Source organism: Podarcis tiliguerta (genome assembly GCF_965153285.1).
Source record: "Podarcis tiliguerta genome assembly, chromosome: 2".
In the NCBI taxonomy this organism is placed as follows: domain Eukaryota; kingdom Metazoa; phylum Chordata; class Lepidosauria; order Squamata; family Lacertidae; genus Podarcis; species Podarcis tiliguerta.
Window position 1 is genome coordinate 19,125,800 of NC_139535.1, and position 23,866 is coordinate 19,149,665.

The window sequence follows — 23,866 nt, forward strand, 5'->3', positions numbered from 1 at the left end:
TATGGCCCTCCCCATGTTGGTGAAGGATTATTTAAGGCCTGACAGACCCAACTGCAGTACACATCTGCAGTCTGCCATAGAAACATACCGTATTTTTCGCTCCATAAGGCGCACCTGACCATAAGACGCACCTAGTTTTTAGAGGGGGAATGCAAGGAAAAAAGTATTCTATAAAGGGAGCGTTGAGCAGAGCCTGTATGCATCCCAGGCTCCACTAAGAACTCCCTTTCATGAGCCACGTGGAGCGTGTTTGCGGCGCTTGCAGGCTTTTCCTCGAGGAGGGAGAAGGGCAGCCCGTCACTGCATTCGCTCCATAAGACGCACACACATTTCCCCTTACTTTTTAGGAGGGAAAAAGTGAGTCTTATAGAGCGAAAAATACGGCATTTTAATGGTTCCCTAATCCACAGCCTTTCCAACATGGTTGAAAGAGTCAGCCTCCTGTTTCATAGAGTCATGGAACTGTAGAATTGGAAGGGACCCAACGAGTCATCTCATTCAAGCCCCTTCAATTTTCCAGCGGTGCCGTAACGTTTCTGATCCGCTGTCTTCCTTTTTCGGGCCGGAGGTTTTTTGGAGCAGCAGCAACAAAGCTGTGCGGGCAAATCTCTTCCTTACTACTTTCTGCCTCGTTTATGTGCTTTCAGAATGAGGAGCTGAGCCAGGGGCCGGAAGCCTGTCCCTGTGTGCGGGGCATTCAGGGGTCCTCGCTGATGCCCGTCAATGTGCAGAGAAAGATCACACTGATAGGGAGCAACTTCCACCTCTACCAGGTAAGCCTAGAGACTGAGCTCAGGCACTCGGGGCGGGGGGAGGCGATGCAAAACCCTGCTTATGAAGATGCTTAGCAATAGCTTTCAAAGGGAAGGATTGCTGTTTCGTTGCTTTTCTTATAACTGTTGTGCTTTTTTGTTGTGTTTTTAATCTTGCGAACTGCCCTGAGGTCTTTTGATGAAGGGTGGTATATAAATCCAAAAAACATTATTATTATTATTATTATTATTATTATTTATTATTATACCACTCTCTACCCACAGGTGGTGGTATTATTATTATTATTATTATTATTATTATTATTATTATTATTATTATTATATTAATAATAGGAAACAAAAACAATGTGTAACAGGAAAAAAAGCAGAAAATTGGTTTTAAAGTGTGTGTGACGGAAAGTAATAGAAGTGGAAAGAAATTGCAATTGAGTAGATTGGAAGTTCAACACAAGGGTGGGGTGAGGGGTAAGGGATGGTGGTGGGAAAAAGAAGTATCTGTGGGATTGAGTGTGGGTATGTATGAACATTTTAAAGGATTGTATGAAATGTATGTTTGTTTGTATATTCGTAACGTGTGTATTAATGCTGAATTATTTTAACAATAAAAAATAATTTATTTATTTTTTTAAAAAAGGAAGCTGTGTTTCACCAACTCTGACTGTTGCCCAACTAGCTAAGTATTGCCAACACTGACTGGCAGCAGCTCTCTAGGGTTTCTGGCAGCAGACACACACCTAGGCTTACCTGGAGATGCCAGGAATTGAACTTGGGACCTTCTGTGTGCAAAATATTATTTATTTAATTAATTTATATACCACCCTATACCCGGGGGTATGTCCTCTGCCACTGATCTGTCCTTAAGAGCTGATCCAATGCTGGCACTGATTTTTAACCCTTGGGTCCAAGGTAGAGACACAATGGCGGCAAATCTGTGAGCTGCTGCATGGAGGGATATTTGATACGTTCCGCCATCTAGAGAGACATGGCCCCGCCTGCTTTTGGCTTTGGCCCCACCCACTCCTGTCATGCAGACCCCTCCCCCAACCAATTATCCTCAGCAGTAATAAAGGGAGCCCACCTGTGCCCTGAACACCTGTTTGGATGAGCCGGGACAACCCATCTCATTGAAAGATGCTAGAAGTGGGCCGAGGAGTTCGCGATCTGCGAATGCCTCTCTCCCAGAAGCTGCTTGCCTCTGCCACAGGACCGAGCGTAGAGACACTGACAGGGGGAATTAGCCATAGATGATGAAAGTGAACAGGGGGCATCCACAATGTTGTATGGAGCTTAGCACCGCAGCGAGGGTTCGTAGGATTCAGCCCCTGTGCTTCTTCCATCTTTTAAAAGGATAATCTATGGGAATATGAATGTGTGTTGGTCCTGGAAGGGAAGACCTTGAGTGTGGAGGCGTATATCGTACAGGACGAAACCAACCCATCCCTTTGCTACATCACATGCCAGCTGCACCAGGTAAGGCCTTCACGGAAGAGGAGCCTGTGCTCGAGTTTCTGCGAGTGCTGACCTCAGAATCTTCAAAAAGGGGAGTAGTTACCGTATTTTTCGCTCCATTGGACGCAGTTTTTCCCCTCCAAAAATTGAGGGGAAATGTGTGTGCGTCCTATAGAGCGAATGCAGGCTTGTGCCATAGCCGCGCGCAACCCCTCCGGCAGGGAGAGGCTGCACGGGGCTATGGCTTCTTTAGCTCCACACAGCCTCTCCTGGCAGGGAGGGATTGCGCGGGGCTAAAGAGGAAGCCAAAACAGCCAGCGCGATCCATCCCGCTCGCTGCCTTGGCTTGTGCCTCTCCGGCAGGGAGAGGTTGCGTGCAGCCTGTACGCTGCTCTTTGGGGCGGGGGGGGGAGATTTTTTTATTGATTTCCCCGTCTAAAAACTAGGTGCGCCCTAAGGTCCGGTGCACCCTATGGTGCGAAAAGTACGGTATCACCTCACTTACACATAAAAAAAACAAGAATAAACCCCAAATACCGGCACCTCCCCTCCTCAGAAGGAGGATGGGGAATCCCCAACATAGAACTATACTACATCGCCACATAATCCCATACATTCTAGAAAATGAGATGAAGCAGTGTATACACACACACACACACACACATATATATATACACACACACATATACATATATATTTGTCCAGTAGCACCTTAGAGACCAACTTTAGTTTGTTCTTGTTCTTGGTATGAGCTTTTGTGTGCATGCACACTTCTTCAGATACCATGCACACGAAAGCTCATACCAAGAACAAACTTAGTAGGTCTCTAAGGTGCTACTGGACATTTTATATATATATATTATATATTTCTACTGTGTCGGACCAACACGGCTACCTACCTGAACCTGTACACCTAGAGAGAGACATAATCGAAAATACCCCCACCGCAGCATAGCCATTCCTCCAAAACAAACTAAGGAAAATCCCCACAACACTTAACAGGTTCACACAGACCATGTTTAAGGTATGGAAAGATGAAGAAGTAGGCAGACTGTCCCCAACCCCATCCCCACTAATCCCCTTGGCTCACCACCCACTATTCCACCATGCAGCACAAAACTTCCACATAAAAACCTGGCAAGCCAAAGGCCTATATCGCCTAGCAGAGTTCTACAAATATAACAAGCCCACATCGACACAAGAAATACAAGACAAACTAGGGGACACCCAAATACCCCGGCTAACACACCACCCATTACATGCCTTCTTAAGGATGCTTTACGTGACCATAGGTTTGTTTGTTTGTTGTTTTGTTAATCACCTCCTAACAGCGAAGGGACACGACAAGGGGATATCCATAATATACAAAATACTGCTCCAAAATCTTTCTTGATGTAATAAAAAAACAATGGGAGGACGACATAGCCTATGAAATTAACCCCACCCAATGTACTAGAATGTGGTCTAAACCTTTTAAATCCATATCAGCAAAAAGAAAAGAACTCACCCTGAAACTCGCTTATAAATAGGACCTAACACCACGGAAACTGGCGCTGATTTGCCCAGGAGCCTCATCAAAATGCTGGAGAGGCTGCACTTCCACAGGCACATACCTCCAGTGTAGTGTAGTGGTTAAGAGCAGTAGACTCGTAATCTGGTGAACTGGGTTCGATTCCCCGCTCCTCCACATGCAGCTGCTGGGTGACCTTGGGCCAGTCACACTTCTCTGAGGTTTCTCAGCCTCACTCACCTCACAGAGTGTTTGTTGTGGGGGAGGAAGGGAAAGGAGAATGTTGGCTGCTTTGAGACTCCTTCGGGTAGTTATAAAGCAGGATACCAAATCCAAACTCTTCTTCTTCTTCTTCTCCACATGTGGTGGGAATTCCCCAAAACCCAACTCTTCTGGACATCAGCCGTACAAGAAATATGCAAAATAACTAAACAAGTATTAGAAATCACTCCAGAACTGGCCCTACTGAACCTCTTCCAAGATATCAATGCCCACTCACATTATAAAGAGTTCATAACCCACCTACTCTCAGCAGCCAGAAGCATCATTGCAGGCAGGGCCCAAGAGTCATGAGACAATGAGAACATGGAGGGATCCTGAGAGCAAGCAAAATCAGGCACTGATTCTTCATAAAAGACCATGAATGTTTAGGGACTGGGTGGAATGAAGAAGAAGAAGAAGAGTTTGGATTTGATATCCTGCCTTTCACTCCCTTTAAGGAGTCTCAAAGTGGCTAACATTCTCCTTTCCCTTCCTCCCCCACAACAAACACTCTGTGAGGTGAGTGGGGCTGAGAGACTTCAGAGAAGTGTGACCGGCCCAAGGTCACCCAGCAGCTGCATGTGGAGGAGCGGGGACGCGAACCCGGTTCCCCAGATTACGTGACTCCCGCTCTTAACCACTACACCACACTGGCTCCATGACCGATGGAGGAAGGATTTCTGGAGAGAGGAGGAGCCAGTTCACAGTGGGTCCCAGCCAGGCCGATGGAGTGGCCCATCCTCTCTCCCTTTGATGCAGCTGGTTGGGATATTAAAAAGAAATCAGAAGATCAGGCTAAAGTCACATTTTTAGAAGCCCCAATTGAAACAGCAGTGGTAAAGCCAGCAGGAAAGCAATTTTTTAAAAGCCCACCCAGAAAGTCATCCTCTGAAGGCCTGTTGAAATGATGATTTTATTAAACCCACCCAAAAGCAGGAAGAGGGACCACCAGACCTCTATAAGGAGGAGGCTCTCCATCTCCTGCTAATGCCGCAGCGTCTGAAGGTCCAAGAAAAATAATATTCTCTTATTGAAACCTTCTGAAGGCAAACTTATGATTGCACAGCTGAACTATTCCCCCTTCCCTTATTTTGCTAAGATGAACGCAATCCTGCATTGCATGGAGCTGGGCTGCGGTGACTCTCCCAGCTCCATGTAATACCAATTTATTTATTTATTTGCCTTTGGTCTCTCTTTCAGTACAGCTACTCAGCCCCCCAGCTGGAGTTCAGTGCTGTGATTTTCGTGCAGCGGAAGAGGCGCCTGCGCGTGGACAGCATCGATGATCTCCACGGTACAGGAAAAGGGGCAAGGGGAGAATCGTGGGGGTTCCGGAGCTGGTAAAAGGGGGAGGCAGGGAATCACTGCAGCTTTAGGCAGTGGCGTAGCGTGGGTTGTCAGCACCCGGGGCAAGGCAAGTAATTTGCGCCCCCTAACTCGTGGATTTGCGCCCCCTAACCCGTGGATTTGCGCCCCCTAACCCTAACCCCCAGATGTTGAGCCCGGTGCGGCCGGCCCCCCTGCACCCCCCACGCTACGCCACTGGCTTTAGGTCAGTCTTCCCCAACCTGGTGCCCGCCAGATGTATTGAGCTGCAGCTGCAATCATCTCCACCTAGTGCAGCAGCCGTGGCCGATGGGAGTTGCAGTCTAGCTGCAGATCCAGTTGCATAGTGCTCTGCTGTTAGGCAAACTGGGGCGGCTTTCTCAGGCGGCTGAAAGCACCCCCTAGTGGCAGCCCCATGTAGAAGCAGCGCCGGTATCTCGTGTGATCCTGCCCGAAATTGGCACCCATGCCAGTGCTGCTTCTCCACCAGGGGCGAAGGCTGCAAGGAGCGTGGAGAAGCTGTGCCGGCAGTCGTAGGTACGGCAGCGGGAGTGGCAGCCAGGACAAGGTGAAACGGGACATGTTCCCCCTGCCCTACAATGCAGGAATTGCAGCTGAAGCATCCCTGGCAGATGGCCATCCATCCTCTGCTTAAAAATCTCCAAGGAAGGAGAGCCCAGCATCTCCCGAGGGAGTCCGTTCCACTGTCAGAAGAGTCTTCCTGGTGTTTAGCCAGAATCACTTGTAATTTGAATCCATTGAGTCCTACCTTCTGGGGCGAGCAAAGAGGGAGGGAAGGAATGTGATACCCCTATACCTGGGCCTCTTATGCCCCTTTGTCTGCGTTGCCTAATTTCCGCTTCCAGAGGACTGTGCTAGCAGGGACTCACCCGTGCCTTCCTCCCTCTCTCTCGTTCTCCTCAGTGACCCTGTACAATTGTTCTGTGGGGCACTTGGACTGCAGCCGCTGCCAGACAGCTGATGCCAAGTACGGCTGCGTGTGGTGCAGTGGGGAGCAGCCCAGCTGCCTGTTCCGCGACTCCTGCAAAGAAGAGGTGGCGGACACATGCCCGGCTCCCCTGATTCACGCCGTGAGTAACAGCGCGGTGGGGCGGGAGCCAGGCGTCCGGCAGAGAAACCTGGGAGGCATCCAGGATGCTCCCAAATAACCCCACTAGGGTAGCCAAGGTTGCGATTGAAGTGGGAGCGGCTACTTTTGATGTGGCAAATTTAATATGGCATGAATCCTTGCCCATTTTGTGCATCCTGGCATTTAGGAGCGTAGGCGGCTGCCTCGTTTCAGCCAAACTCTGTCCCTCCTAGGTGTTATGGACTGGCTGGATGCAGAGGAAGGGTGGGAGCCAAGAGCTGGGTAAACCCCAAGAGAAGAAGCCAGAGGATTGGTGGTGCGACGATGATGAGTGGCCAGAGGGAGAAGAGGGAGCAGACTTGGGAGGAGGAGGTGTCAGAAGCTGAAGGGGCGACAGGGTTTAGTGAGCAGGAAGAGGCTGTGGTAGAGAGCACTTCAGGATCAGAGGCAGAAGCGGAGGCTGGAGAAGGAGGACCAAGAGGCAGAGATGAGTCAGGCTGGTGAAGAAGCCCGGGTGTCCCCGCCTCCTGCTGTGACCTGCTCCCCTCCACCCGGTCTCCCAGAACCCACAGAGGTATGAAGAGGGTGGAGTAGAGACAGATAAGGCACCAGAGTCTCAGATTGCTTGGGAAGGACCTGGGGGAGGAGGCGACTTAAGAGAGCTGTGGGAAGGCAAGGACTTTCCATCCTCACAACTGCCTCATCGGGGCATGACATAGTGGGGAGACCTGCTGGGCTCACTAGGCCTGAGGTGTTTTGTTTCTGTGAATAAACCTCATTGACACCTTGCAAGTTATTGCTGACCTGCTTTATAGTGTTTTGGGAATAGTGACTTTTGTGATTCCAACCAATCAGGGATCATGTAGTGAATGAGACAACGTCGCAACATGACAGTGATGCTTCCTTTCAGAGGGGTGATCCCAGCCAATCAGGGATCACGTGCCGAATGGAATTTCATCACAATAGCCAGTCAAATGTGGCTACCTGATTATGTCGCAAGGGGCAAAGGATGCCAAGTTACAATGGGGGCAGTGTTGGCTGAATTAGCAAGCACTTTCAAGTCTTGCCTTATTGGTCACCAAAAGAATTGCTGCTTTAGGAAGCTGCGGAAAAAATTCACAAAAGTTCACCCTCTCTTCAGCTCAGCCCAATGCACTGTTTTATGAAGGGCGGTGCTAACTCTTGAGTTCAGGAAGCTGAGTCCAGTGTACAAAGCACATGTGCAAAATATAATTTATGAAGAGCAGCCACATAAGTATTTTTATTTCATTTTTTGCCTGCAGACTGAATGTGGGGCAGGATAAGAGACCTGCTCATGTGGATTTATCACGAGAAGCATCTCTGAGACCCTGTAATCAGGGAATGGTTTCCCCATCTCCCTTGTGTGCTTGCAAGGGATTATAGCAGAAGTAACCTTGAAGAGAGGGATCAATACCATTTAAATTTTAAAAGAAGGGCAATCTTTGCAGAGGAAGTAGGTCTTGGAAGATGAACTTCGGCAGAGGCTTAATGCATAGAGGGCAGAGTGGAGGTGGAGGCTCCGGAGAGCAGCTCAGAGACAAAACATGGAGAGCGTGGGAGAGGAAGATGAAAGGCCGAGACGCCTGTGCTGGAGATAAGCTCATGCCGATAGCAAGAGATGAGAAGAGCAATCTAGGGCAGAGAAGTGGAGAATTTTAAGCATTAACGTTTGAGTCCCGAAAAGCTGGCGATAGAAATGTTAACACTTCCCGTAGGCTGGTATCATTTCCCAAGGTCTTTTTATGCGCCGCACCACCAAAAGAGGTTTAATTAGTGGGAACACGAGACAGGGCCTTTTGTTTTGGAAGCTCCCTAGTTTTAAGATGGAGGTTAATTTTTTATTTTTTTTTTGTTAACCTGGCACCAAAAACATCTGCATCCTCCCTGGCTTTTAATTTGACATGGGTGGTTTTCCCTCTGTCCTTCTCAGGTTTATCCCTTAACTGGGCTGGTTGAAGGGGGTACCAGAATCACCATCACCGGCTCAAACCTGGGTCAGAAGCACCAAGACATTGCTGGGAGAGTCACCGTGGCCGGAATCCCCTGTGAGGTCGATGCTCAGGTGTATGAGATCTCCAGCAGGTAAGTGGCTTTCCCAGGGGTTCACAGGAGGGAGCTGATACTTGTCTCTCCATCATCGCCTAGGCAGCAGCAGGTGGAAATTTCCATTCTCCCCCCTCTTTAAAAAAAAGATAGCAGTGCTTTGGGAAAGAAAATGCTCTCTCTTCAAGCCAGATCCTTCTGATTCCACTGCATTAGCATCGAATGGTAGCTTTGGCACAAGCAGCTTCTTCCAAGGATCAGTCCCAGAAGGAAAGGCAAGCTAAAAGACTGCAGGACAGGTGTTGGGTGGGAAGGAAACAGGCACCGACAGGTTCAAGGAAGTGTAAGATATATACCGTCAAGAAACCCCAATCCCCACCTTAGGGCAAGTTTTCGGGCAGCCTTCTAATGCCTTGTGGCCAATAAGGGGGCAGAACTACCAAATTACTCTCAGCACTCTTGGTTGGGTTGTTGTAAGTTGTTTCGGGTTGCCTTGGGCGAGATAAAACGAGTAACAAATTCAATTATTATTATTAATAAGAGTAATAGTAGTGCTGCCTTGCAAGCTAATTGGGCAAGGTTGACACCCGATTATCCTGCGATTCACTCCCCGTTAATTTGCCTGCCTCCTAGTCTCCTGTTCCCGAAGTTGCATTTCGGAGAAAGAAATCTGCAAAAAAATCTTAGTGGAGAAGCCTTCATAGTTGACACTGTTAGCTACTAAAGGGACAAAGAGGGAGGGAGGTTTAGCAGTGGTGCCCAAACTTTTCTCAAACAGAGCCAGATTTGATGAAGTGGACATCCGTGAGGGCCGACAAAAGTTGTTCAGCTTTTTTTAGGATTTCCCCCCAAAGTTGTTCACCTTTTTTTAGTATTGAAGATGTTCAGCTTTTTTTAGGGTTTAGGTTGTTGAGCATTTTATGATTTTACCCTAATAAATAAACTGCCGGGGGGGGGCGAATTAGGCCCCCCAAACAGACTTTGGACATGCCTGGTTTATAGGGTTAACAAAACAACAACAAACAAACCTATGGTCACGTAAAGCATAAACACACGAGACGTAATCGGCTGTGTTCTTAGATAAATAAGGTACACTATTCATTGTATCAAATTTCAACAGAAGTGACTCATAAAGTTCAACAAACGAACAAAGCAGAAAACCCAGTGGATCAGATCATTCTCTAGTCAGTTCATGCATAAGGTCCATCCGTGTAATGGTGTCTATTCCACCTGTCTGTTCATAAAGTCCAAAGAATCCACATGAAAGTTTGTTACAGTTCCACAAAATCCTTTCACAGAGTCTAATGGGACTGTAACAACCTCTCATGTCCTTCACAACCTTTAGCCCCATTAGATAAAGTGGTGCTTCAGGTTAAGAACGGACCTCCAGAACGAATTAAGTACTTAACCTGAGGTACCACTGTACTTCTGTTGGAATTTGATACACTGGTTTATAGGGTTGGCAGGTGCGTCTTATCGAACATTAACAGTGTGGCATGGTTCTGGTCTGTTCTGATCTTGACGCAGTGGAGACACCAGCTCTGATCACACCCATCTGCCATTCAGAGTGCAGGGATTCTGTTCTGTGTTGACTCTGAGCCGTCTCCTAAGCTGGTGTCTGTCTGAGGGGCCCAAGAGGAAAGGGATAAAGGAACTTGCCTGAAGTGCTTCCTCTAGACCGAAAAGGAGGTTGATGAAAAGCACTACATAGAATGACGGAACTGGTAGGTGCCCAGAGACAAGTCACTGTGCATCACACACACACCCCACCAAACCCCCCCCCCCCCATAACCAAACAGCAACCTTGTGTGATCCACCGTCTGTTAGGTAAAGGTAAAGGGACCCCTGACCATTAGGTCCAGTCGTGACTGACTCTGGGGTTGTGGCGCTCATCTCGCTTTATTGGCCGAGGGAGCTGGCGTACAGCTTCCGGGTCATGTGGCTAGCATGACTAAGCCGCTTCTGGCGAACCAGAGCAGCGCACGGAAACGCTGTTTACCTTCCCGCCGGAGCGGTACCTATTTATCTACTTGCACTTTGACGTGCTTTCGAACTGCTAGGCTGGCAGGAGCAGGGACCGAGCAACGGGAGCTCACCCCGTCGCGGGGATTTGAACCGCCGACCTTCTGATCGGCAAGTCCTAGGCTCTGTGGTTTAACCCCCAGCGCCACCCTTACCACCGTCTGTTGGCGCTGCAGAAAAGTGCTTTGCACAGCTCACTCTCTCCCATGTGGCTCACGCGAGCGGGCCAAGCCACGTAGGGCAGAGGAAGCGGGGGAAATCGTTTGGCGCCGCGACTGTTCAGGCGAGTGACGTCTCCTCCTTGGCCAGGCCGAGAGCTAAAAGTGCCCCCCCTCTCATTAACTCAGGTTTAGAGCAGCCCATGCGGTGCACCTTGGTGGGGGATTCTTCTCCATCCTCTCTTCTGCCCTTGTCCTGCAGTATCGTGTGCACCACGGGCGGAAGCGGCGTGGAGAGGTCTGGGCACGTGGTCGTGGAGGTTCCCGGAGGAGGACAGGGAGTCTCTGGACATGTGTTTACTTACCAGGTAAGGAGTCCCCCTCTCTGGACAGAAACTCACAGGCTAAAGCTGGCTGGTTGCAAGAACTCACGTGGCCCGCCAGATAAAAAGAGGAAGTCCCTCCTCCCCATATATATACCGTATTTTTCCACCTATAAGATGCTCCCATGTATAAGACGCCCCCTATTTTGGGGGGACTCCGATTTAAGAAAATGGGGGGAGATGTATCCGTGTATAAGACGCCACCCAAATTTTTGACATTATTTTCTTAGGGGGAAAACCTAGTCTTATACCCAGAAAAATCCAGTATGTTGTGATGCCGACATGCTGCACGTTTTCCCCGTACCGCTTGCAGGACCTGGGAAACTCAATGCAGTGAGACATCGTGGTCCTAATCCTGCATGGTCCACACATACAGTAAACATGATTAGGGAGAGGGACCATGCCCTGCTAGCCTTGGTATCAGCAACACATTGCGTGGGGCATGTAATAATAATGATAATAATAATATTAATAATAATAACTTATTTATTATTATTTATACCCCGCCCATCTGGCTGGGTTTCCCCAGCCACTCTGGGCGGCTCCCAACAGAATATTAAAAACACAGTGAAACATCAAACACTAAAAGCTTCCCTAAACAGGGCTGCCTTCAGATGTCTTCTAAAAGTCAGATAGTTGTTTATTTCCTTGACATCTGGAAGGGCATTCCACAGGGCAGGTGCCACTACAGAGAAGGCCCTCTGCCTGGTTCCCTGTAACCTTTCTTCTTGCAGTGAGGGAACCTCCAGAAGGCCCTTGGCGCTGGACCTCAGTGTCCAGGCTGAACGATGGGGGTGGAGACGCTCCTTCAGGTATACTGGGCCGAGGCTGTCTTGGGCTCTAAAGGTCAGCACCAACACTTTAAATGTAAATAGGAGCGCTTTTGTGCACAGAACACCCCAGTTGCGCAGAGTAGCCACATCAGGAGCAGGTAGCATTTTTCAGCTCGAGGGCCACATTCCTTTCCAGGCCGCCGCCCAGGGGCCACATGCCAGCAGTGGGTGGCGCCAGAAGCAAAAGTGAGTGCATCAGTAAATATTAGTTTACCCATGTAAAGGGACCATCAAGGGCATATTTCAGGCAGGCAAGAGACACTCGAGGAAGGTGCAGAGCAAAGGCTGGCTAGGCAGTTGAGAGTCCTGCGTGCTAGATAGAGAGGCCTGGAGGACCACATTAGGCCCATGCCCTGAGGTTCCCCAGAGCTTCTTTTTCCCACCCGTGGCCCGTGGCCCTTACAAATGGATGGCTTTGCCACCAGCCCCTGAGAAGAGTTTGGATGAAGAAGAGTTTGGATTTGATATCCCGCTTTATCACTATCCTAAGGAGTCTCAAAGCGGTTAACTATCTCCTTTCCCTTCCTCCCCCACAACAAACACTCTGTGAGGTGAGTGGGGCTGAGAGACTTCAGAGAAGTGTGATTAGCCTAAGGTCACCCAGCAGCTGCATGTGGAGGAGCAGGGAATCGAACCCAGTTCACCAGATTACGAGTCCACCGCTCTAACCACTACACCACACTGGCTCTCCGTGGCTATTAGAAACAATGCCTATGTTCTGCCTCCGCTGTCAGAGGCCTCTGAACACCGTTTCTGGGAATCTCTGGTGGGGAGAACTGCTCTTGTGATCGGGTCTTGCTTGCTGGCTTCCCAGAGGCGCCAACAGGACGCTGGACAAGATGGGCCATTGGGCCTCCTCCTTGCGCTCTCCTGCGATGTGCAGCCCAAGCCAGGAGTGTTGTTCGCTGCCTCTTGAATTCCTTTGCCTGAATGTTCCTTCTTTCCTTCCTCTCCCTTTTGCTCAGAACCCAGAGCTGAAGTCCATTTACCCAACACGAGGCCCTAAGGCTGGAGGAACCTGCCTCACACTGACGGGATCCAAGCTGCTGACTGGAAACCCCAGCAAAATCAGCATTCTGGTCGGACGCTTCCCCTGCTATATGTAAGAAACGGCGCCAGGCAGCAGGCTGCTGCTCCAACACCCTCCCCCCAGGCTATTTGCTCAGGGTGGTCATTGATTTGGATTATTGGGACAGAGCCCCCGACAAGTTTTTCTAGGTTGTAGGGGCATTGTAAGCCATGGCATAGCTGGCAAGCGTCCCTTATTTGGCGGGACAGTCCCTTATCCCAGGGCTGTGCCCCGCTGCTGTCCCGGATTGATGATGTCCCTTAAATTTCCCGGGTTTCAAAGGAATCAGCTCCTCTCCCTCCCTCCCTGCCGGCCAGCTGTGTTGCTTGGCTGCGTTGCTTACCCAATAAGAAGTCTAAGAACGCCTGGGGGGTGGAGCTTACATGCCTTGTGCCGATCAAATCGGCTGTGTTGCCTGGGTACTCGCCTTTGCTCAGCGCTTCCCACCGGGGAGGTGACGGTGGTTTTCCTTGAGGCTTCAGGCTTCGTTTGGCTGCTGGCTGGGCTTTCTGCCTTCAGCTCGGAGGGGCTCAGAAGTTGAACATACCTGTGCTTGGAAAATCCCTTATTTTGGCTGCTGATCCCTTATTTTTGAGGCTGCTGGTCCCTTATTTTCAAATCTGTAAGTTGACAGCTATGAGCCATGGGGACCCTCTGTCATAAGCCAGAGTATGCTTTGGGTCAGCATTTTCAGAATAGTTCCAAAGTAGAGTTGGGGAACCTGCGGTCTCCTTAGATCTTGGTTTCCATTGGCCGTACGGGCTGCTTCTTCTGGGACAACCAACAGGTTCTGGAAGGGTCACAAGTTCTCCATCCCTGTTTTAAGGTAACATTGTCCTCTTAACAAGGAAAAACAGGTGTACAGTGGTACCTCAGGTTACATATGCTTCAGGTTACATACACTTCAGGTTACAGACTCCGCTAACCCAGAAATAGTGCTTCAGGTTAAGAACTTTGCTTCAGGATGAGAACAGAAATCATGCTCCAGCGGTGCAGCAGCAGGAGGAGGCCCATTAGCTAAAGTGGTGCTTCAGGTTAAGAACAGTTTCAGGTTAAGTACGGACCTCCGGAACGAATTAGGTACTTAACCTGAGGTACCACTGTACTTCTACCTGCTCAGGAATGAGGAAGAAATCAGCAATTTCCCTGTCGTTACTAGCCAGATATTTCTGGAGAAATAAGGAAGAGACCTTTCACCAGGTCAGATCATTGGATGCCCTCCTCACCTCCTTTGGGTGGGGCCTGATAGTTTGGAGGCTGAGGCCTAGGCAAAACAACAACAACTAGCAAGGGACTACAACTCCCATCATCCCCAACCACAGCTTAGCCCAAGGGGGTCAGGAACAATGGCACCTGTAGTCCAACAGTTCCTGGGAACCCAAGGCTGAAGAGCACTAGTTTAGAATAGATTTTCTAGGCGAGTGGCTGACTATATTTATACGATGTTTAAATTGAAACCAGCCCCTTTTCTCTCTCTCTCTCTCGCCCCCACAAGTCATTCTGAAGTACAAGAGAAGGAGCTTCAGTGCCTGACTAGCGCCAGTAACGCATCTGTGGAACTCAACGTCACAATCAAGTACGGGGATCAGGAACGGAGTTTGGAGTACCCCCGCTTCAAGTACACCCTGGACCCCAACATCACGTATGCAGAACCAGCCAAGAGTTTCCAGAGGTAAATGACTTCTCCGTCCCCGCCAAGACAAGTTTGTAAGGCGATTTAAATTTTTATTTTTTTTTAGAAAAAGTATTGAGTCTTTGACCAGTGGCGTAGCGTGGGGGGTGCAGGGGGGGCTGGCCGCACCGGGCGCAACATCTGGGGGTTAGGGTTAGGGGGCGCAAATCCACGGGTTAGGGGGTGCAAATCCACGGGTTAGGGGGCACAAATTACTTGCCTTGCCCCGGGTGCTGACAACCCACGCTACACCACTGTCTTTGACCGCTTGGTTTCTCGCTCCACCTACCTGGAATGGTCCTCCATCACTTCGGTATTATCAGACCACCCTTCCTTTGCCTTCGGCAGCTACCCCCACCTTGTGGGAACGGGGAGGAGGAAGAGGAAAATGGGACTGATAAATGCAAAAGCCGTTTAATCAATGCAATCACAGTTTAAAAAACCAGCAAGCTTGGAAATTTGTTTGCCTCTAAAGCAGTTCTCAAAGTGTGTGGTGTGCCACAGGCAGGAGAGGGAGACAAGATTCAAGGGTTGATCAAGATTATATTTTGGGAATGATTCGTGTTCTTATGTAGTTGCGTTATTTTATACTTCCTGGATGCCCCGTGATCATATTATAAAGCAGTTGTGTTATACATTATTAATCAAACATGGCTAGGAGTCGTTTCTTTTTGTTTTCCAATGTGTTTCTTACCAATGCATATATTCAGAGCAAATTCTTATTCAGAAAGTGTAGCCCAGAGAAAAAGGTTTGAGAACGATTGCTTAACGGTGTCACGAGACTCTGTTGTTTTGGCTTAACATGGCTGCTGCTCTGGAGATCTGTATTTAGACAGGATAACTTACAAGGGGCGTGGGTGGTGCTGTGGTCTAAACCACTAAGCCTCTTGGGCTTGCTGATCGGAAGGTTGGCAGTTCGAATACACGCGATGGGGGTGAGCTCCCGTTGCTCTGTCCCAGCTTCTGCCAACCTAGCAGTTCAAAAGCACACCAGTGCAAGTAGATAAATAGGTGGGAAGGTAGTGGTGGGAAGGTAAAAGGCGTTTCCGTGTGCTCTGGTTTCCCGTCACAGTGTCCCATTGCACCAGAAGCGGTTTAGTCCTTCCGGCCACATGACCCGGAAAGCTGTCTGTGGACAAACGCCGGAAAGCGAGATGAGCGCTGCAACCTCATAGTTGCCTTTGACTGGACTTAACCATCCAGGGGTCCTTTACCTTTTACCTTACAAAGCCTGTCAGCTTCCCAAAGTTGCCTGACGGCACACTGTGATCAGGAAAGCGATCAGCTGCAGAAAGCTGGTGGGTTTGTAGAGAGAGGTAAGACCAATGGGCCATACAGCTCAGGATTGCCATTTCTCCAGCTTTTCAGGCAGGAATCTTCATTTGCCTACCTGGAGATGCCAAATGTTGAACTTTGGACCTTCTGAATGAAAAGCAGGGGCTTTTCCACTGAGCCTCAGCATTTGCCTCAAAGGGCAAATCCTGAAGCTGCAGGCCCTCAGATCTGCACTGGTTGTAGTCACTAACGTACGTGTGTGTGTGTGTGTATTTCAGTGGTGGCAGAGAGATCCGAGTTCGTGGGCACAACCTTGATGTCGTGCAGTGGCCCAAAATCCGCGTCACGGTTTCTCCGCTGGAGCGCCGGCGCCGGGGCTTGGGCAGGTGGCGCAGGATTATTCCGGATACAGAATGCCCTGAGAATGCCCTCTGCAGCGTCCAGCAAGTAGGTTTACGAGTGCAATGCTTGCCAGTGTGTTGTTCTGTTCAAAGCTACCAGTGTGAGGGATCTGTGGCTGCCTCAGTTTGCAGACTAAAGGGCAGCGAAAGCGGGTCCATTTAGTATTACAGTGGTACCTCTGCTTGTGAACGGGATCCGTTCTGGAGCCCGTTCGCAACATGAAAAGAACGCAACCCGCAGCAGCGCATCTGCACACGTCGGGTTGCGATTCGCTGCTTCTGCGCATGCGCGTGATGTCTGTTTGCGCTTCTGCGCATGCGCACGCGGTGAAACCTGGAAGTACTTCTGGGTCGCTGCAGGACGTAACCTGAAAGAACGTAACATGAAGCGGACATAACATGAGGTATGACTGTATTACAATCCTCTTCTCACTACAGGCCCTAGTGGCGTTTTGGATTTCTCCCTTTTTAATACCAAAGTGTTTTGGGAACAGGCCTTATTCATTTCCTTTAGAGTCTACCCTTCTTCTAAGGACCTAGGGGTGGTGAACATGTTTTCTCCCTGCCCTCAGCAAAGAAAATATTGTTTATTCTTACAGCAGCCCTGTGAAGAGAGAGAACGTGACTGGCCCAAGTTCACCCAGTGAACTTGAAGGCTGAACACACACACAAAAACGCCCTCTGCTGGATCCGGCCAAAGACCTGTCTAATCCCACATCCTTTTCTGAAAGTGACCAGTCAGAAGGGGGATTTGCACTTGGGTTTCCTCAAAAGTAGACTGGCTTTTGGCTTGAGGAATTGGACAAGGGATGCGCCCAAGGTCTTCCGTAGAGAGTTTCCTGCAGATTTTTTTTTTAGCAAGCTCTGGGGTGTTCCTGGAGAATGGGGGAGGGGGCGTCATAGCTGTCAACCGTCCCTTATTTGGCGGGAAAGTCCCTTATCCCAGCGCCATGTCCCGCTGCTGTCCCTTATTGATGTTGTCCCTTAAATTTCCCAGGTTTCAAAGGAAGCAGCTCCTCTCCCTCCCTCCCTGCCGGCCAGGGAGGAGGGAGGCTCCAACTGTGTTGCTTGGCTGCGTTGCTCACCCAATAAGGAGTCTAAGAATGACTGGGGGGTGGAGCTTGCATGCCTTGTGCCAATCAAATCGGCTGCGTTGCCTGGGGACTTGCCTTTGCTCAGCGCTTCCCAGCGGAGAGGTGACGGTGGTTTCCCTTGCTGCATCCCCTTTGCCGGGTTGCTGTGCTGTGGGAACCACCGCTTGAGGCTTTGTTTGGCTGCTGGTTGGGCTTTCTGCCTTTGGCTCGGAGGGGCTCAGAAGTTGAACATACCTGTGTTCGGAAAATCCCTTATTTTGGCTGCTGATCCCTTATTTTTGAGGGTGCCGGTCCCTTATTTTCAAATCTGTAAGTTGACAGCTATGGGGGGTGTCTAGGAGAGAGTGGGCCTCATCCGTTCACTCTCCTTTATTTCCGATCCTAGTTTGAAGAGCCCTGCGAGGTCAACTCCTCCAGCCTCATCCTGTGCAAAACGCCTGCCATTAAGCAGCTTTCTCCCTCCGTGCAAGTGAAGCTGGAGTTTGTCCTCGATAACCTCAGCTTCGACTTCAACGCCGTGCATCCGAGCGGCTTCTCCTACGAGGTGGATCCCGTCCTGCACCCCCTCAATATGGATGACCACACCAAGCCCTATCGTCACAAGCCTGGAAGCGTCATTTCTGTGGAGGTAATGGGGCAGACCCACCATGCAGGGAGCAGATACACCTGTCCGTTGCTTGTAGATTTTGGGTACTCCATAGACCACAACTTGTCTTCCAAGGTAGCTCAGTCCCTCCTAAGAAAGGTCTCATTCTGCATTCGTCTCTCTATAAAAAAATGTTGTTATACGAAACCTCATGGAATATGCAGAGATGGGCGGAACTTGCCGGAAGAATAAGAAATCAAGATAACAATATAAAAGAATGGAAATGGTTTATTGAATAGTTACAGATAAATTGTAAACAGATTAAAATCATTAGCAGGATTATTGTAATAACCTGCAGTTACACAAGAGTATATATTTGCAGTAGATAATTAAAGGAGCAAGTGAAATGAATTTGGATATGCAGAAGGTATTAAAATAAAACGTTTAAGGAACCGCAGAAAAGAGGAGAAGGAAGTCAAATTTTGAAATGCTAAATTGATTGTAAAGCTAAGGAAATGTATAAACTTGAAAAGTATAAATAAAAACTTTAAAAATAAGAATAATTCTGCATCCATCTAATCCCCCTATGCAATCTATCCATGACAGCAGCCGCCTCCGTGCCTTGTGGCGGTGAGTTCCATAAGTTCATTATGCATTGTGCGAAGGCAGCAAGGTAGAAAGCAACAGGTGTGGTGTATGAATTCCTTCCTCTGTAATGCGCTACCTAATGTCCACTACCCAAAGGCCCCGCCCAGTTATGCCAACAGAAGTCATAATCTCTAGACTCTTTTTGGTGGGGAAGGGTCATAGCTAGTGGTAGAGCAGTTGCTTGGCATGTAGAAGCTTTAATAATAATAATAATAATAATAATAATAATAATAATAATAATAATAATTTATTTATTTATACCCCGCCCATCTGGCTGGGTTTCCCCAGCCACTCTGGGCAGCTTCCAACAAAAGATTAAAAATACATTAAAATGTCACACATTGAAAACTTCCCTGAACAGGGCTGCCTTCAGATGTCTTGGAAATGCCGGGTAGTTATTTTTCTCTTTGACATCTGGTCGGAGGGCGTTCCACAGGGCGGGCGCCACTACCGAGAAGGCCCTCTGCCTGGCTCCCTGTAGCTTTGCTTCTCGCAGTGAGGGAACCGCCAGAAGGCCCTCGGCGCTGGACCTCAGTGTCCAGTGGAGACGCTCCTTCAGGTATACTGGGCCAAGACCGTTTAGGGCTTTAAAGGTTAACACCAACACTTTGAATTGTGCTCCGAAACGTACTGGGAGCCAGTGTTCTAGGTTCAATCCTCAGCATATCCAGGTAGGATTGTGGGAGACCCCCTGCTGGAAACCCTGGAGAACTGCTACTGGTTAGTGTAGGCAATACTGTGTGACCAATGGACCAGTGTCACGCAATATAAAGCACTGTCTGTGAAAGTCACAAGACCTTTAAAGTTACATCTGTGCCTGTAACGACCCTGTGCCTGTACATTTGTGCCTGTAACAATAGCACTATTTAATTTGGAAAGTGTTATGGGATTCATTGATATAAAATAAATTGGCTCTGTTTGTATGCAGTGCCAGAACATGTTATAACGCGACGGTGAGGGTTCCTGAGGTTGAGACTGTGGACACTTGGCTCTTCCAGTCCTGCTGCGAGCTAAGCCATGGTTTGGCACAGCATGTTGTCCTAACCTGGGCTCATAGTTTGTCTCCCCTTGTAGTTAGCTGACTTCAACGTTTTCGTATAGCTTTTACCGTATGCTTTCGTGTACAATTGTTGTAAACCACTCTGGTATTTTTTTATGAATGGGGTATATATAGGGATGCGGGTGGTGCTGTGGGTTAAACCACAGAGCCTAGGACTTGCCAATCAGAAGGTTGGCGTTTCAAATCCCCGCGACGGAGTGAGCTCCCGTTGCTCGGTCCCTGCTCCTGCCCACCTAGCAGTTCAAAAGCGCGTCAAAGTGCAAGTAGATAAATAGGTACCGCTCCGGCGGGAAGGTAAACAGCATTTCCGTGCGCTGCTCTGGTTCGCCAGAAGCGGCTTAGTCATGCTGGCCACATGACCCGAAAGATGTACGCCGGCTCCCTCAGCCAATAAAGCGAGATGAGCACCGCAACCCCAGAGTCGGTCATGACTGGACCTAATGGTCAGGGGTCCCTTTACCTTTACCTTTATATAAATAATAAACAGCCACAAGCTATAAATGAAGAACAAACCTCTGTTACAGGCTATGGTTTATCTGGAGTGAGACAAACCACAAGTCTGCATTCAGACAACACCCTAAGCCAAACCGTCACTTCGCTTCTCCAGTCCTGCCACTGTTGTCAGCTAAACGGCGATATACAGTGGTGCCCCGCAAGACGAATGCCTCGCAAGACGGAAAACCCGCTAGACGAAAGGGTTTTCTGTTTTGGAGGTGCTTCGCAAAACGAATTTGCTATGGGCTTGCTTCGCAAGACGAAAATGTCTTGCGAGTTCCTGCGGGTTTTTTTTCCTTCCCCCCCCTTTTCCCAAGCCGCTAAGCCGCTTAACAGCTGATCCGCTAAGCCCGCTAAGCCGCTAATGGGCTTGCTTCGTAAGACGAAAAAAACCGCAAGATGAAGAGACTCGCGGAACGGATTCTTTTCGTCTTGCGAGGCACCACTGTATATCAACACTAAACCGTGGCTTGGCTTAGCGTTGCGTGCAAACTGGGCCGCCAAGCGACAAAAACAACTTGCCTTCTCCTGACTGCCTCGGTCTCTTTCCTCCAGGGGGAGAACCTGGACCTGGCCATTTCCAAAGAGGAGGTGAAAGCTATGATCGGAGTTGGCGTCTGCTCGGTCAAGACCCTGACGAAGAACCACCTCTATTGCGAACCCCCCGCCGAGCAACCGGCCCCTCTGCACCGGGCCAAGCGGGAAGGCACAGACTCTTTGCCAGAGTTCACAGTAAGGGGTGGATATTGGCAAGGGGAAGAACTCGAACCGGGATAGGGAGCGGGGTGGACCGTGAGGGAAAGCGAAGAGTTGGATAAGATGGCGGGGGGGGGGCACATGGCACCCGGTGGGCGAAGGAGGGAATGCCTGCCTGGGAATTAGAACACAATAAGCCGGGACTGACGAAAGGAAGGGAAAATACCGTATTTTTCGCACCATAGGATGCACTTTTTCCCTCCTAAAAAGCAAGGGAAAATGTGTGTGCATCCTATGGAGCGAATGCAGGGGGGGAGGCAGGCGGGAAAAGCCCTCAAGAGCCGCGCTCTTGCAGGCTTTTCTCCAGGAGGGAGAAGGGACTGACTGGCCGCATCAGTCCCTTCTCCCTCCTGGGGGAAAAGCCCCCAAGAGCGGCGCCCTCTTTAAAGGCTGTGCGGCTCCTGCAGGCTTTTCTACGAGGTGGGGGAATCCCTCCACCTCCCAGAAAAGCCAGGAGAAGCCGCGCAGCCCCTTTAAAGAGCTCGCGGCTTCTGCGGGAGGTGGGGGAAGCTGCAGCAGATTCCCTCCTCCCGGGCTCCCTTTGAAGCGGCAATGTGGGAGGGGAGCAGCTTACACTCGTGTAAGCAGCTCCTCTCCCACTTTCCTGCTTCAAAGCAACTACGGAGGAGAGAAGGAAGGGGACGGCTGCAGCGGATTCCTCCTCCGTGATTGCTTTGAAGCAGGAAAGTGGGAGGGGAGCAGCTTACACTTGTGTAAGCAGCTCCTCTCCCACTTTCCTCCTTCAAAGCAACTACAGAGGAGGGAAGGAAGGGGACCATAGATCCTCTGCTGGCAAATGCAGCAGATTCCCTTCTCCCGGGCTCCCTTTGAAGCAGCAAAGTGGGAGGGGAGCAGCTTACACTTGTGTAAGCAGCTCCTCTCCCACTTTCCTGCTTCAAAGTGGAGGGAATCCACTGCAGTTGCGAGCAGAGGATCCATGGCTCCGCTTCCTTCCCTCGAAGCTGGGTGCAGGGGTGCAAACGGCAGGAAAACACAACCACACTTTGACCACTGAAAGTCCACCCCAGCCTCCCCAGATTTCCACTGAGATGGCCAGGCTAATCTCGATGGCCATAAGTCAGGCTCAGCATTATTAACTGGACTTAGATAAGCCATGGTTCCCCTTCCTACCCTCCTCTGAGGCTCAATTTAAAGCAGCAAAGTGGACAGGAGCCACCCGCTTTGCTGATTTAAATAGTTTAGTGCAACATTTGATTCAGAATATTTTTTTCCGTATTTTCCTCCTCTAAAAACTAGGTGCGCCCTATGGTCAGGTGCACCCTATGGAGTGAAAAATACGGTAATTTTCTTCAGAGTTCCATCTGTAAGGAACTCTTTTGGGCCTAAAAGAGGGTGCATTGAAAAAAAGTTGGGTTGGTTTTTTTTTAATGTGGTTATTAATAGTCCATTTTGGGGCATTGTGGAGGTGGTTGGGGGTGGAGAAAGCGGGTATAAATGGTGCTCTTTTGTTCCCTCATGGGATTAAAAGCAGTTGAGGTGGGTGGGTGGGATTTACTTCTGACACTGGATGTGGGAAGGAAGGGTGAAAGAGGGCCTCTGAGAACAACAGCTCCCTTATCTTCAAAGTGGGCCTTGCGGAGCCGCCAATTAGCAAAACTGGAAGGGAAAAAAACCCCACAGCAGAGACCCTTTTCGCCTGCTTCACATCTTGTAGCCAAATTTGTTTAAAACCTTTTGTTCCCTTGGATAGATAAAGTTGACATGCCTCTTAATGTGTTGTTTTATTTTTTAAATGTATATAATTTTATTTTAAATGTTGGTTTTATTTCTATGTTGCCTTTGGATTTTTTTAGGTCAGTTTGTTCTTTTTTCAAGTTTCTGGCTTTTCCATATCATTTTAATGTGTGTATTTTATGTAAACTGCTTTGAGCTGCTGCTGCTTCTTCTATTATTTCTTCTTCTTCTTCTTCTTCTTCTTCTTCTTCTTCTCCTCCTCCTCCTCCTCCTCCTCCTCCTCCTCCTCCTCCTTCTGTACAATTAGCGGTACACACATTCTGTAAAATAAAATATTTATCATGGTGGCAGACCCCAGCAAGTACTCTATCGCTTTGTGGGCTGCTTCTTCAATTGCAGTTGGAAGCAAAATTTGACGAAGGTTTAATACCAAGAGGTTAAAAAGCAGCACAGCTTCTGAGCAGGAACGGCTATTTTTATCCAGCTCCCCTTTGCCAGTCACTCCCCTAATATACTGTGGTGGACTGAGGATCTTGTCAGTAAAAAGCGGTTTGCAGGGATATCGCATAAAGCAGTGGTTGCCAAACATTTTTGGGTCACCGCCCCCCTTGGTTCCATAACAGGAATAGAGCTGATGGGTACCTTCTTGGGATGGTCACAAGAGAAGGTCCTCACTGACACCACTAATCATGACGATTTGTGCGGAGCCCTATGCAGCTGTTTGCTGTAGCCGCACATAAGCAATTACATGAGAGGGGAGCATCTTGGCAGTCCCGTCTTCTTCTGGCCCCTTAACTTCATTCTGTGTACAGCCCTCCAGGAACTTGAGGGTCGAAGGTCTGAAGTGAGGAGCCGCCTCTCCACTTTCCTCTTGCACTGCAGCGGGTTGGACTACATGACCCTTAGGGTCCCTTCTAAGTCTATGATTCAGTGGCGTAGCGTGGGTTGTCAGCACCCGGGGCAAGGCAAGTAATTTGCGCCCCCTAACCCGTGGATTTGCGCCCCCTAACCCTAACCCCCAGATGTTGTGCCTGGTGCGGCCGGCCCCCCCTGCACCCCCCACGCTACGCCACTGCTATGATTACTGCTGCGCAGGCAGGTTTCTGTAATTGCGCAGGAATCATGGAGGCTCCCCACTTCGGACCTTTGCCCTTCAATTTGTGTGGAGGGTTCAGAACTGGGTGAAAAACAATAATACCAGAGGGGGCAGGACTCAGCAATACATCCTCACGTCCCCTTGCATGCT

General features: G+C 49.4%; 1 protein-coding gene and 1 long non-coding RNA gene across 2 annotated transcripts in view; one reads left to right on the forward strand and one right to left on the reverse strand.

The window, feature by feature from the left end:
- The window catches only part of LOC310671182, a 361,314-nt gene that overhangs the window by 182,190 nt on the left and 155,258 nt on the right, over window positions 1-23,866 (reverse strand). The gene's annotated exons all lie outside the window — the stretch shown is intronic.
- The window catches only part of PLXNB1 (plexin B1), a 160,750-nt gene that overhangs the window by 93,836 nt on the left and 43,048 nt on the right, over window positions 1-23,866 (forward strand). The window contains exons 13-23 of the mRNA XM_083424540.1: window positions 648-773; window positions 2,121-2,243; window positions 5,194-5,287; window positions 6,244-6,410; window positions 8,361-8,512; window positions 10,916-11,021; window positions 12,835-12,971; window positions 14,434-14,610; window positions 16,164-16,332; window positions 17,766-18,008; window positions 20,725-20,901. Of these exons, the coding sequence (XP_083280666.1) occupies window positions 648-773; window positions 2,121-2,243; window positions 5,194-5,287; window positions 6,244-6,410; window positions 8,361-8,512; window positions 10,916-11,021; window positions 12,835-12,971; window positions 14,434-14,610; window positions 16,164-16,332; window positions 17,766-18,008; window positions 20,725-20,901 (1,671 nt within the window). The remainder of the gene's footprint in view (window positions 1-647; window positions 774-2,120; window positions 2,244-5,193; window positions 5,288-6,243; window positions 6,411-8,360; window positions 8,513-10,915; window positions 11,022-12,834; window positions 12,972-14,433; window positions 14,611-16,163; window positions 16,333-17,765; window positions 18,009-20,724; window positions 20,902-23,866) is intronic.